This window comes from Alligator sinensis, unplaced genomic scaffold (assembly GCF_000455745.1).
Source record: "Alligator sinensis unplaced genomic scaffold, ASM45574v1 scaffold472_3, whole genome shotgun sequence".
Classification (NCBI taxonomy): domain Eukaryota; kingdom Metazoa; phylum Chordata; order Crocodylia; family Alligatoridae; genus Alligator; species Alligator sinensis.
In genome coordinates, this window is record NW_005842852.1 from 511,041 (window position 1) to 526,815 (window position 15,775).

Sequence of the window (15,775 nt, forward strand, 5' to 3'; positions counted from 1 at the left end):
CCTAGGGAATACTTTCTACAATAATTAAATGAAGCCAGCATTAATATTAAAATAAAAGGAGCCAATACCCTGGAAGCCAAATGGATGCCTTCAAATAATACCCCATGTACAATACTTAGAAAATATATAAAACTTTTCCCCCTTAACTAAGAGAGAATGAAGTCACATTTTGGTTTATCACTTGTGCTTACATAGAATTCACTTGGAAACTGATAAATAACTAGGTACTTCAGCTTTTTAGCAAAGGTCGGGGGGGGGGATCACAACTAGAGGATTGTTTGTATAGGGGTTGTTTGTTTTTAATAACACTTTCTTGCTCAATTGGATCGACAGCAAAAAATGCTTTAGGACTGTTATTTCCTGCTCTACCAGAAACCCTTCAAGCTCCAAACTTCCAATTTTTTACTTAACTAATCCTGAAATGCCTCTCTTGTCAAAAGATTCAGACTGAAAACAGCTTCTGCTTTACTCTACCAGATGCATCTGTCAGTGGAAGAGTATGGTGCAGAAGCCAGATAGAGGAAAGACTCTGCTCCCAGGGACTCAGGTTACTGCCCCCACCAGCAGAAACAGGATTTGTATGGCAGCTTTTCAGCTGCAGGCACAGTCAGGATCAGAATATAAAAGGTTATTTTTAAATAACTGGTAATATTGCATAATTGTAAGTAGCACTGTTCTCACTTAGTAGTATAGCAACATTTAATCGTGCTAAAAAAACAATGTACTGAGATGAACATGAAGACAAGATCCAGTATCAAAGTAATGACAAACTGTTCAGTCTTCTTTAAATGATTTTATTTTTAGCTATCTTTTTTTTTTTAGAACCCAACTGCCTTCAGGTAACAAACTCCTGAATTTAAAATTGAAATGTAGCGAAACAGTTATTTCTACCAGATTTAACCAAGTTACCTGCTAAAAAAATTAAACAAAAGACCTGCTTGTAGCAAACATTTCTTTTAAAGCTCTTAGCCATTTTACTGAATGACTGGATTAAATGGGGAATCTGTAGTAACCTTGTCAAATATGTGAAATACTACACAGAAATAATTACAGAATTATTTCTAATGTACAGAAATCCTGAATGGGATTACTCATATGCACAAGTATGATATAATTTAACTAAAAATAATATGTTTGATAATAAACTTTCTACAAGAGAATCTAAAAAGTAAATTTACATTAAAATGACTAGCACAAAATAAAATTAGTAATATCCCAACATACAACCGTACTACTAAAAATGACAATGAACATGCCAAACTCAATTCGACAGTCAGTGATCTAGCTACACCAAATCAAGGATCCGTTACTGCTTTTAATGATGGGTTATCACTTTTAATTATGAAAATGTAAGATGTCAGTTATTTACAGGTATAACAACATAATTTGATATTTGAATGTGTTATATGCAGAATTGTCCGTTTAGTAAAATGTGCTTGAATGAAACTTGTTTCTACAAAGATAACATCAATTTAGTAGAGATGAGACATAATATCAATCATCCTGTTTCACTGACAGATCATTTCCTAAATTTGCTTTGCACAGACAATTGAACATACATGTTTTCACACCTCCCTGTCCAACCCTGTGCAACACTTTCACACAATCTCAGATGTGTGGCAGATAGTAGGTAAATTTCAGGCTTGTGGAACTAAAAAAAAATGAAAACGGCCACACTCAGCTAACCACATTACCTTTTTCCGCAGTTTTTCCAATAATTTTCTCTTTAAATTTGAGAAGATTCCTAACTGCTCTCCTCTGACTGCCAAATGGACTGTCAGTGGTAAGTACAGAGGACACCCATCCATTAAGGAAATACTATATATATAAACTAGAAATGCATTCAATTTTCAAACAAATCAACTTTAATGAAGTTTCATACCTAAAACTATGCAACATACTCCCTCACCTGTTGAATTATTTTGGAATCTTTCTGAAGATTCTCTCTGGGAGGAACTTTTCCAAATAACTTCCAGCCAGGAGCACTTTGAACAGCAGGTTTGAGTTCCTTCATCCTTTTAGTGAAAAAGTTTCTGGAAAACAAAAAAAGAGGATTTTTTAACTTATAAACACTAAAATTATTAAAATTTAGATTTGTTTTAATCCAGATCATCCAGATTTGCAAGGGTATACTATTCAGCACATCTTGTTTGTCTGCATGCTAAGTTTCTTTCCTCATGTTTTTAAAAATGTGAATAATATATGGTTAAAAAGTCACATGCTACTGAAATATGCTTGAGGCAACTATGACATTATGTCCTGATATTATGTCCAATAGTTTTAATAATTATTTTTGAAGTTATGTACAGTTGGCTACAAATGTAATACATGGAATACTAAAAAGTAAGTCAGTAGGGATAAAAGGTTATAGCACCTAATATCAGAGTGGCTGCACCCAAGGACTCGTTCTCTGGTAAGCACAAATAATAGCTGGAATGGAAACTGTGGAATCAAATATTTAAACTACTAAGAAAATGAAAGCAAAGCAGAAGAAAACTGCTCTACAATAGTAGCAACAAATTCTAAATTAACTATTACCTTAAGACTTACTCTTTAAAAAAAAGAAACTCTGCTGCCACAAAATACAGTATACTAAATTTAATACTGATGAATTAAAGATTCTTCATAAAAAGATTATTTATTTGAGTTGGCAGTGGTATCCTCCACTATTAAAATGACAGCCCGACTAAGTTTAAGGCAGTAGCATGAACTCATTCACAATCCCTACAAAATATGTAACATCAGAACTTCAGTTACTACAGACAATGCTTTTCCCTTCTTTCACACCTTTTTGGTAAGACTGGACTCCAAAAATTAAGAGATGTCTACGACTTTAGAATCACAATAAGGAAGATGCAGGAACATGTACCCTTCCACCCCCCCAAGATTAACAGATATCCTTAATCAACTAATAAGCTAAAAGAATCACATTTAGAGAGATAGGATGACTGTATTGTTCTGCTAGTCCTTAAAGTTTATGACCTCAAGGGTGTTAGTATGTTTGGTTTACATGCATGCCTGCAATCATTCTAGACTCCAGGCAGTTTTTTGTTCACAGCATTTATACAGTGCATATCATACAGATTCTCCAAACACTGTTCATCAAAACAAGTTGATACATTTGCATAATTCAAATTCAGAGTTATGCAAACTGCTACACAAACGATGCTGATTTGTGCATTTATGTATGTCACAGTTGCTGACCTGTCAAGAGCTTTTGACAGTATAGATAGAAGTAAACTTTGGGAGAAATTGTTAAATTATGGAATTGACCCTCCTCTTTTGCATCTACTGATAGATCATTGTAAGGACACACAGGCACAAATTAAGTGGGGCCCGAGGGGCAAACTCGCACAAAATTTCAGACACAAAAAGGGGTTTGACAAGGATGTATTTTGGCCTCTTTGCTATTTAACCTTTATATGAATGACATCGTTGGAAATTTGCAGGACGCTCATTTTCATTCCCCAAAATTACTAGCAACCCCAATTCCTATCTTAATGTATGCAGATAACACTGTCATACTGTCAAGAATGCCCACTGGATTACAGAGAGCAATTACAACTTTGGAGCATCATTGTGGACAAAATAACCTAAAAACAAATTATGATAAATCCAAAATAATGTCTTGAGGAAGCTGTTTGATGAAATATCCACGGAACACGGAGGGAATCAAACTTGAAGTTGTTAAAACTTATTAGGTACTTGGGTGTGATGTTTACAACTTTTCCATCATGGAAACACCACATTCAACTGATGAAAACTAAGGCAGCTCAATCAGCGGTGGCTATAAAGAAATGTTATGAGATCACAGCAGGACGATCAGTCCAAGCTCCCATATTAGCATATAAAGCTAAAGTTGTGTCTCAGATCTTGCATGGTGCTGAAGTATAGGGCTATGACACCAGCAATGATGTGGACATACCTCAGAATAGCTCTCTCAGGGCTCTTCCTCCCTCAACTCCCACATCCTTCTTGATATTCGAGATGGGATTAGATTCCGTTTTAACTAATATTATCATTAGAATGGCAGGATTCGGGTTCAAAATCCTGCCTCTTCTACCGTCTTGCTTGCTCAAATTGCGCTACAGAAGACATCAATAATTCCCCTTCTTCAATCTCCCTGGCTAGCTGTTCTTTCCTATACTTTTGCACTTTCTGGGATGGAACATTATGTCAAGGACAACGAAAGACTCTTCCTCCCCCCCACAAAAAGATACAGGTATTCCAGAGGTTCTGAGATATCGCCAGGCAGAATGAGCAGTGGCCCCTCTATATATTCTTTGGAAATTAGATTGTGGGGAGAAAGGTGTTTATAGCTGGATCTCAACAAATAATTGCAAACCTCTTTGACTAGACTCAGGACTGAACAGATGCCCACTGCTGTTTTGGCTGGACATAGACTCTCCAGTCCAAGGACTAAAAGACGTTGCCCAGCCTGTCTAGGAGTTTTGGAAGATACTATCCACGTCTTAGAATGCTCTCTATACAACAACATAAGGAGAAAGCATTTATCACTGTTCTTGCAGAAACCGACATACTTCTCAAATAGAGAGAAATTAATATGGTTCCTCCAGCAAACAGATCCATATTTAGTAAACCATCTTGCAACCTCTGCTTATACGGCTGAAGCGATCAGAGCTAAACATCCTTTACTGCTGACATGACTGATAAACTTTATCACTATATTTGTTTGTTACTATGTCGATTGTGGACCTATGCACAATATTTTTATAGGTCTTTGATCTCATTTATCAGCATATTTGTATTTGATTATGCTAATTTTAGGAGTAAAAAGAATGGTTTTATAATGGTTAGCTCTATTTTATTGTTATATTTGTATTTCTGTTATTTTTGCTTAAATTTATATTATGGTTTTATGCCTTTTATATTGTTTTTGGGAGCATTGGGTTTAGCCTAAATCCTGAATAAATTTAATTAAACTGCTACTCGCACAACAAAGCAGACTTATTTTACCCATCTCAGGGTTCATTTTCTTGAATTATGTATTTGTCATCCCTTGAACACAACAGTAGAGCCTAGATACTGTGCAGGGTTAGGCTCCTTATCCCCTGCAAAGATGAAGTTTTGTGACCCAAACAAGAGTATGTGTACCCACAAACTCTGCACACAATTACTGTGGTATTCCAGCTGATGGTTACAGAGCTCCAGCTGAGCAGAGCAGCAGTGGCTGTTGAAGTAAAAAGCTGCTGCAAAATAAATTGAGCAACTTGCCCTTCATCTGCCAACCTACTGTGACCTATTCAGTAAAAATGATCTGTAGCTCTCTCTGCAGAGAGCCTTGCACCTCCTGCCTAAGAAGCCTTGTATTGAAGGTAGAGGAGTGGGGAGGACAGGGACAGTTACCAGGATAATCTCCCGGGGAGCCTGGTCATCGGGCTGCTACCCCCACCAGAACGCAGGTCCCCTTGCCTCTGCCTCCCCTATCCCCTCTGCCCACAATCTACAGTGGGTCAGCATACCCTCACCCCTGGACACTCCATGAGCTCAATATGCCTCTGCTGTACAGCATCTTTTCTAGGATCCAAGCCACATTTGTATCAGTACACTTGAGCAGATCCCTGAGCAGCACCAGCCCTATCCCCCACCCCCACCTCTGAATCTCAACATGGGGGAGGATACCATGTATGTACTGCCCTCTAGATGTTCTTCCACACACATCAGAAAAAGGAAACCAGTGAAAAAGCCAAGCTGGTTATTTGATATTTTGGCTAAAAATCAAACATTTTGCCCTGAAACAAGTGTAAGGTGACACCCATGTGCCAATACAGGCTCCTGGCAAAAAGAAAAGTATTTAGATACCGAAATTTAACATCATTTAATAAAACAAAACAAAAACAAAGCATGCCAGCAATGGGTTACAGAATTAACAGCTTTACATAGGGCCAAAATAAGCATGGAAAATGAGAATGAAAGAGAAACCAGAAATTGGAAACCTGCGACATGTCCAGCATGGAAAGAAGATGCTACTGAACCAGGACTTTTGCTGAACTAAAAGTGCATTACTGGGAAAGGACCTATTTTTTTTCCTTTTTCTTTATGCAGTATAATCATGCAAGTTGATGCTACCTATCAAAAAACAGGTTCTTCCACAATAAGAATCCCATACATGATGGGATGATCATGATCCCATTCATGATGTATGATCCCATACATGAAATTTTGCTAATTTATGGGGAAGCAGAGGAAGATAATTTCGTCTCATTTCCCCTACTGGCTGTAGTCTGTAATAGCCAGCCATGCTTGGATCAATGTAGTTATTACCATTGAATATTGAAAACAGTGCTTCCCCTCTAGATATAACTAAATCTAATAATTGCAGAATTTGAGCATAGTGGTAAACTGGATTTCCTAGAAACAGATATGCAAAAGACTACAACTTGGTATGTACTTTTGGAAATATATTAAGGATTCTAGGTCAGGAACTGTGTTGGGAGTTGAGACTCACCACCTCTCACCATCACCAACACTCACAAAAGTTTATGGCCATGTCAAATTATTTTTGCAACGAAGAAACATTCAGCTTTAAATAGGCATAACCAACAGCAACAATGTAATCAAATACATTCATTATTTATATTTTAGCTGTGCATGGATCTTAATTGACAAGGAGTTTAGTAATACTACAGAAAGGAACAAAACTCGAAGTTTTTTAAAACCACTCTCTACCCCAAGGCCACAAGCCTTGTTCTCGATATTATGTAGCAAAGTGGATTATAATAATTTTAAATGCATCAATTCAGCTGACACAGTAACTTTTAGTTTCTTTCTAAATACCAACTACAAACACAGGATTTAAGCTGTATTCTATTTATTTAGTGTATTCCATTTTAAAAATGCACTTCAGCTTTTCCATACAAGAATCAGTGAATAAATCGGGCTCCATACAAAAATTCTAATCTGATAGTATCATATTTACTCAAATAAGATAATATTCCTCCTCCCCGCCCCCTTCGCATAAGGAAACCTCACAGAATCATAGAAAAACAGAGTTAGAAGGGGCCTCAGGAGGTCATCTAGTCCAACCCTCTGCTCAAAGCAGGACCATTCACTAGATAATCCCAGGCAGCTCATTAAGTGCATCGCCTATCATTAAACTGCTGTTCAGTAATGAAAACCAGTTATAAAGTTGATTAAATGCAGCCAACACTGAGACTGACTATAAAAAAAACCAACCAAACAACAATAACAACACATGGCCCTCATTTGGCAAACATACTGATGGGAACCCTTCTTTTTTGTCATAATAATAATAATAATAATAATAATAATAATACTCTTTTGTGCCCCACTCAGGGAAGTGACACCAGGCCTGGAAGTACTGCCTACCAGGCCAGCACCTGGAGGGCCAGAGCTAGCCCTGACACCATCCCCTTAGTACCAAAAAATTGCTGGATCCTAGCCAAAAAGCTGAAATGCTGTTGGCAGCCTACCACAAGGCTAGGTTAGTACAGCCCATCTGAATAAGAAGTACAGTAGTGCCCACTGTGCTCAGTCCCCCTCAGCATCGACTCTTTTTCAACGTCATGCTGAGCCACTACACTAATTTCAACTCTCTCTTCACTCTCACAGCCGAGCTGCACCTTTCTTTCCCATTTCCAATGATTTGTGTTTCTTCACTAGCCTCAAATGTTTGGCAAACATCAAACAGGGCCCTAAACAGTTCACCCAGAATCCCCCCCATTACCCCCCTCAGCCAGGCACATGTGATTAGTGTAGCACTGTCCCCCATGGGGTAAAGTCAGACAAGGTTACCCCGTGTCTCATCTGCCTATACATTTTTGGAGGATCTCAGGACTCATGACAAAAACACCTGGTTCCTATATTGCATAGTTGGCAGCCAGTGTCAAGTGGAGTGCCCCAGGGGTCAGTCCCAGGGCTGGTTTGGTTCAATGTCTTCATCAACAACTTGGAAGATGGCAGAGAGTGCACCCTCAGCAAGGTTTGTAGATGACACCATGCTGGGGGGAGTAGTAAATATGCTGGAGGGTAGGGCTAGGATTTAGTGACCTAAGCAAATTGAAGGATTGGGTTCATGAAGGCTCAACAAGAACAAGTGCAAAGTCATCCACTTCGGCTGGAACAATCCCATGCACAGTACAGGCTGGGGCTGACTGACTGGGCAGCAGCTCTGGCAAAAAGGACCTGGGGGTTACAGTGGACAATATGCTGAATATGAGCCAACAGTATGACCTTGTTGCAGAGAAGACTAGTGGCATATTGGGCTGCATCGATAGGAGTGTTGCCAGCAGGTCAAGGGAAGTGATTATTCCCCTCTATTCAGCACTGGTGAGGATACATCTGGAGTACTGTGTTCAGTTCTGGGCCCTCCACTACAGAAAGAACATGGAGAAATTGGAGAGGGGCCAGGGGAGGGCAACAAAAATGGTTTGGGGGCTGGGGGACATGACTTGAGGAAAGACTGAGGGAACTGGGCTCCTTTAGTCTAGAGAAGAGGATACAGTAGGGATTTAATAGCAGCCTTCTACTACCTGAAGGGGGGTTACAAAGATGGAGCTAGACTGTTCTCTGTCATGGCAGATATCAGCAAGGAACAATGGTCTCAAGTTGCAGCAAGGGAAGTTTAGGTTAGATGCAAGGAATAATTTTCTTACTAGGATAGTAAAACACTTGAACAGGCTAGCCAGTTCTCCTGTACAATCTCCATCCCAGGAGGTTTTTAAGACCCAGCTAGATAAAGTTTGGCTGGGATGATCTAGTTGGGGATGGTGCTGCCTTGAGCAGGGGATTGGACTAGGTGGCCTCCTGAAGTCCGTTCCAACTCTGATTTTCTATGATTTGTCTATATGCAAATTACTACAGGCATGTTTATTTCAAAGTCAGTATTTTCAAATCTGACCCTCACTTCCATGTGCTAAGGGAGAGCAAGGTCTGACACTAAAGCTGAGGGAGAAGGGACTGCAGGGGGAAGAAGTTGGAGGTGGAGTCAGAGGGCACAGGAGCCATCTGACTGCCCCTCTCCAATTTAAATTTTCCCTGCTGTAGTAATGAGAGGGGGACAAAATTCAAGGGAAGCCTCCAATAAATTAGATTCTATACCTAAAAATGGATATCAAATTGATACATTTTCCATATAAAAGCTGTTCAATATTCCATAGTCAGGGTCATCTTATATTTAGGGACCTACCAAATTTTAGGCAGGAGTGGGGTGCACGTCAGCTCCTTTACTCTTGCAGGTTCCCCTATGCACCTCTCCCCATCACTGAACAGTGAAGGGACCCCATTGCTCACTGTTTGCTCCTAATTGGTGAGGAGGCAAAAGCTGCAGTTTTAAATATGGCACCATTTTTGCCGCTCACTGTGGACTGGCCAAGGGGACCTGGCAACCACTGTCTGTTGCTGACTGGCTGGGAAGCAAAAACAGCACTATATTTAAAACCCTGGTTTTCACCTCCCCACTGATCAGAAGTGAGCAGTGGGGTGCGCGATGACTCTTTTTATTTTGCAGGTTCCCCTGCGCATCACTCCCACTGCTTGCTGTTCACTCCTGATCAGCAGGGTGGCTGAAACCAGTTTTAAATACAACACTGTTTTTGCCTCCCAGCTGGGAGGCAACAGACAGCATGGCTGCCAGGGCCGCTTAGCAAAAAGCAGCAAAAAAAGGGTGCCATATTAAACTGCAGTTTTTGCCTCCCTGATTTTTGCCTCACTTAAGAGGAGTGACCAGCAGTGGGTGGGGACGGGACGGGACCAGATGACACGCACACAGGGGAACCTGCAAGATTAAAGGAGTTGCCACACACTCCACTCCTGCCATGAATTTGGTAGGTTCCTACTTATATTTGAACAAATATGATAATTAGTGACAGACCAAGTTAAATGTGTGTGTGTGTGTGTGGGGGGGGGGCAGTTAGCTTCAGGCCATGTCTGAAGTATTATATCCTACCTTAAAATAAAGAAAGATTTACTCTGGAAGATAACATTGATGCATTTATCTGATTAAAACACTAAATCCTTGAATAAATACTTGCCCTTTTAAAACCAACACGGAAACTGTTCATCCAAGCAGAAAGAACATTAAAGAAATTATTCCTCCCATAATTAATCCAACGGAATGTACATTGTACAGTAGCAAAATACGAGCCTCCCCCTCAAGTTCTGTAAAGACTAACCATTTTAAGGGGAAAAAGAGAAAAAAAAAAAACTTAAGAGTTTAAATAGTTTTTTCTTTTTAAAGAGATGTAAATAGTAGGGCTGTGCGAAGCTTCACCAGCTGTATCATTTCAACATTGTTTCGACTTGTTTCAAGCTCAAAACAGCAAAATCGAAAAAAGAAAGGGCTTCAAAACAACATCGAAATGAAATGAGGGCAGTCAAAACTTTTCAAAACGTTTCAAATTTCAAAGCAGCCCAGTGGTGGGGGACAGGGCAGCGCCAAGGCTACGCTCCAATTGGCTCTGTTGGCCCCATGGAGCTAGGCCAGGTGGCAGAAGGCAGACAGAGCCGGTGCTGCGCTCTGACTCCCACCACCAGGCGGAGCTCCACGGGGCTGTGAGCCACTGGGAGCTGAGCCTGGTGGAGGGAGGCGGGGCACAGCCCCGGCACTGTGTTCTGCCTCCATCCACCGGGCTCAGCTCCCAGAGGCTCACACCCCGTGGAACTCCGCCTGGCGGCGGGAAGCGGAGCGCAGCCCCGGCACTGCACTCCACCTCCTGGATCAGCTCCAGGGAGCTGCGCTGGGTGCATGCGGTGCCTAACACAGGTCCCAGACGACAGCAGCAGCCTCCTGCCTAGACCACCGGGAGGACTGTGGGGCTCTGCCCGACTCCTCCTGGGGGTGCAGCCCCCAATCTGCCTGCTGGATGACAGGAAGTTACTCCTGCTCCCCGGCTCCTGCTTGTCAATACCTTGAGGTACACTTTCCCAGAAACCTCTGCACCCATCTCTTTGAAACATGGCAGGCTTTATGCCCTCAGAAGGGGCTACCATCCCAGCAAGTTTCATCTGAATGAGGATAGAAATGACAACTGTCGGAACCCAGTATGCCTATGGCACAGTGGAAAATTCCACTGGTTTGATACATGTGCCACAGTGGAGAGTTCCGCTGTGTCAGAGCCCAGTGACTAGATGCTGCATCACAGTGGAAAAGTACAGCTTAGAAAAAAGTTCCCGCCAACTTTATGCAAACACGCACACCACCATTGGCCGGTTCCAAATTATTCATATTTGGCGACTAGCGATTGGCTTGCTAGCCATATAAAAGTTAAAGCAGTTTCCGTCCATGTTGGAGAACTCCGCATATTTCTCCAGGTTGGAGAACTCTGCACATCTCGAAGTGAACCTGGTGGACTGATCACCCACCAGTGACTCCCCATCACTGACCTACCGACGTATCCCCCACTCTGCATGCCCGTTAAGCTGTTCACGGACGCCTCATTTCGTTCTCAGAAAGCTTTCATCTTGTTCGGTTTGCAACTGTAACCTAAGCCAGTTTCTTCTTCCTGCGCTGTGTACATCGACGGCGTAAGTAAATAATCTCTTTGTTCACCCGATACGCTTCAGTGCCTAATTCCGCTCCATCGGTCAAAAGTACCCGCCTGCCGTTTCGGGGCTACTGGCCACAAGCCGGGCTCACAACAGACCGCCACCCCGCCACAACAACGTTATAGGCTGTTTCGTTCTTCCCCATTATAGCCTATGGGTGAAGTGTCGAAACAGTTTCGACGAAATGAAATGAAACGAAACAGTGATTTCAAAGCTAAATGAAACACTGCTCTGTTAAAGCAGAACAGTGCCATTTCTCACAGCCCTAGTAAATAGCATTTCCTGTTAGAAAAAATGTGGATTAGAAACACTAGTCACCTACTGATGCAAACAGTTTACATATGCTTGGTAGAACAACTGCATATTTTTGGACTAGTTCTTGTAAACTATACTGAGAAGTACACGCATATTCTAGGGTAACAGTCTGCCAAAATATAAGTACTGCTTGCAATTAGTGAAACTAAGAAAGAAGTGGAAGGGGGGAAAAAAAATCTTTGAAAGAAGCCATTTTCATGGTGCTCGTGTGTCAAAAACATGATTCCTAATGTTGTTACAATTACATCAGAACATATATACTCGCTCAAGTGAAGGAGAAGGGGGGCGGGGGGTGCTAGGTTTTAAAAGGCTTATGCATTAATACTCTGGGTTCAAGGACTCTGGCTCAGAGTCGGGTACACTGCCAGACAAGCCAATATTCTAAACAAAAACAAAACAAACAAAACTTTAAAATGTTAGCATTTTTCTGGCTGCTGTTCAAGTGAAAGAGCGGTATTATAGTTGCCATTTTTGTCACTTATATACCATATTTACCTGAATCCAAGATGGATTTGAATTAGATTTATAAATTTTCCATGTACAGAATCTAATTATTGGGAGGGTGATCTTAAATTCATTACCCCTTACTTCTGAAACAGGTAAAAGGGGGGGCCAAGGGCTGGAGTCTGCTATTTCCCCCTCCCCTCATCCCACCACCTGTACTTTCCCCTTCCCACTCTTACCCCATGCAGCAGCTCTGGCTTGGGCCATGGAGCACAAGCTGGCTTTGGCCCCGGCCTCAGCAGTCAGCAGTAGCTCTGGCCTCAGGCCTGGGTCAGGGCTGGAGCCGGAACCGCAGCAGCTCCTTTGCCACTGAATGGTCTCCCCTGCAGTCCCCACGACCACGTGGTCTACCTTGTGTGCCCCCTGCCACATGAGCCACCGCAACCCCAGCACAGAAGCAAATGACAGTTCCAGCAGTAACCTGCCCCAGGCTAGTATTTAAATCCAAATAAGTAGAAACAGTAATTCAGAGTGAGGCTGGGGGGGAAGAAGTACGTAACTGTATGTGCAAGTTATGGATATTCCTTCCTCTGACAACCAACCAAACATTTTCAAGATACTTAGTAGATGAGCTTCAGTAAAACTGGTCAATGAAGGCTTTGAGTGCCTCAGTCATAACAATACACAAAGCTCTAGGGCCAGACAAGATACCTTTTATTACTACTAAACTAAATAGTAGCCAAAAAATTCCTTTCTTTGCAAACTTTCAGGCACTTACACCCTTCATCAGGCTGAGGAGAATTCAAAGATTTTAAAAGTCCTCCTAGGTAGAAAATAAACTCCATTTTGCACAGGGGAGGTAGAGACTGGAAGTGCATCCAAGCAAGCCTAGAACCATAAGGATTCAGGAAGATTCTTGCCCAGTTTTCAAACTCAGAATGGCTCAAGATTCTGCTGTGTGGAAGTGGAAGAAGGCATGAACTTCAAATGTAGAAGATGTGTGGCCCATGTTGGGAGCTCATTTCTTTTCATAAATGAGTAAAAGAATCTATGAACACAGCCCACTTTAATGTAGTTCACAACTTTCACTGCATCTTCTCCAGCTCCACCAATAAACCTCTTTGCTATCACAATCTCCTAACAAACTAAAAAAAAAAAAGATGCCCAAATAGCGAGGCATAGTAGTTTGTATTCTATTCACAAGGCACAGCCAAAGAAAATACTAAGTCAACCGTGTTACAAGAACAAATTACTAGAAAAACTTCAAGAATGCCCCCATAGTACATCCAACAAAAAGTTATGAATATGCAGCTTTAAGCAATGACTCACTTGAACATGTGACCATCTCATGAATTTATCAGAGTGGAATACTGACAACTGACTGCATCAAATCAACGTAAGGTTTATACTGAAGACATAAACCATAACAGGTCACAATTACAAGGCTCATCTACAATAATACTAGCTGTGAAGTTGACTAATTAGCTCTGCAGTAAAGCATTGCTGTCTACATGTGTAGCACTATTAAACCAGAATATACTAATTAACTTCACCACAACACATGCGTAAACAGTGACTGGGCTTGGGTGGGACATGAGGGTGCTACAGTGCAGGAGCTACCTGCCAGCTAGCCCCACACTGTAGCACCCTTGTGCGCCAACCAGCTCCTCCCCAACATGTTTGGCCAGGGTGGAGCAGCTCTGAGCTAGCAGACGGACCACCCAGGTCCCCTGCCAGCCAGAGCTGTGGTGTCACAGCTCAACATGCTGTGGTCGTAGGCACACATGTAAAAACTGCACCCAGAAGCAATAAACTCTGCTGTGATCTAATTGCACATGTAAATACACGCAAGGAGTACTAAAGAGCAACATATTACCACGTAACTGTTTGAGAAGACTTTTCCTAGAAAATGCTTTAGTCAGTATAGTACAATGTCTGGGCTTGGGAAATAATAGTTGACTGGTAGGAGGGCATTCTACTGCAGCCTTCAGATGGCCAGCAGTAGCTGCAGGATAAAGAGCACTTTTCTGGACATGTGTAAGGAATGTACATCCAAAACTCTAATTTTATTCAGAAATAAAAAGCAACAAGTTTAATAATACTGTGAGTAGCATATGCACTCTCAATAACAGCAATTTATCCATGTTATAAAGGGAAGTCTTACCTACTTCAAAGAAACGGCTTAACTTTTTGGGTGTGCTTTTCCTGATTAGTGTAAACTGCAATATCTTTGTGGGATATGGCAGTGCTAGCCCAACAGGCTATGGCCCTGTACGGGGGAAGGAAGCAGATCTATTTACCACGTGGGGCATTCCACGACCTTTCTGTGCCATCATTAAAGAGGAGAGAGCAAAGCCTTCACACAAAAATAAACTGCTTAGTAAGCAACTAAAACGTTTGAATAGAACCATACTTCCTTTCTGTAAAAAGGATACCATTTGTAGAGCATCTTCCTAGTTAACAGAAAAAGACAGAAATTAACCCTTCCTTCCATGCTGCTGGGTTTTTGGTTGTAGCTGTGTTGGTCTAAGGTCATAGGCAGGCAAGGTTCTTTGGGTAGATATGATATCTTTTATTAGATCAACTGAGTAGTTGGAAACAAGTTCTTTGCAAGCTGTCAGGTGCAGTGACCCTTCTTCAGGGATAGGGAGTCTCAGCTGTTCTTTCTTCCCATGCAACTTGGAGCCACAATGCAAAGAAGATTCTTATCACACAGATTTAGTAATGAGCAGTAATGGGCAGCCAGTAGTGCTCTGGGCAGGCTGGGTTGCTCTCTTGGAATGGTATTTCATATTTGTGGGTCTGTGGCCCTGGTTTTGGGGGCAAAGCCAGCTATTCACATTTCCAGATTATGGCAGGGGAGACTGATGGGGCAGGCTTATTGTAGTTTGCATTTTTGCAGACAGCCCTAGATGGACACTTCCTTTATCAATGTGATCTAACAAAGAAGGTGGTCTTCTTCATTTGCTGAACAAAAAGGGAGTCCAGCAAGACATTCCTTGGTGTTATTCACTAGAATGATCTCTCCTGCATTTGCTAAGACTAGCAGAACAGCTCATTTTGGAGCAAGAGATAAGACAGACCTGTCCTGTAGTGCTACAGACTTACTAGAACATTTTCTATAATCAAATTCATGCTCCCTGCAGGCACACTTACTTAGTGTGTTCTGCAGTAAAGAGCGATTTGCAATGATCACTAAGCAGAGCGTGGAAACAGTGTTAATCCCTGGTTTAATAGTACTGTGCAGTGGATAGCTTTCCTATTTAGAGTTTGTTTACTGCTACAATATAGGTTTATCTCTTGTTTTGCCTTTGGGCTGAGAAAAAACTTGCACTAATGAACTGAATTAATGTCTTGCTTGATCAAAACACATTATGTTCTTCAGAAGAGAACATTCTGCTATCAGCCATTTCTCTGATAATTTTTTTTTGAACTGCTGCAGCTGGCATTTGAACATTTGGAAGATGGTCAGGACTTGGTGGAGAAGAAA

The 15,775-nt window shown here is 41.6% G+C and overlaps 1 protein-coding gene across 4 annotated transcripts in view; it reads right to left on the minus strand.

Moving 5' to 3' along the window:
* Nucleotides 1-15,775, minus strand: part of TBC1D12 (TBC1 domain family member 12) — a 101,589-nt gene that overhangs the window by 61,946 nt on the left and 23,868 nt on the right. For 2 of the 4 annotated variants that reach the window (XM_006035549.3, XM_006035550.2), the window contains exon 2: nucleotides 1,910-2,033. The exons of 1 other annotated variant lie outside the window; for it this stretch is intronic. In XM_006035549.3, the coding sequence (XP_006035611.1) occupies nucleotides 1,910-2,033 (124 nt within the window). Of the gene's footprint in view, nucleotides 1-1,882; nucleotides 2,034-15,775 lie in introns of those variants that run through there. One more of the 4 variants, XM_025191709.1, reaches the window with a different exon arrangement.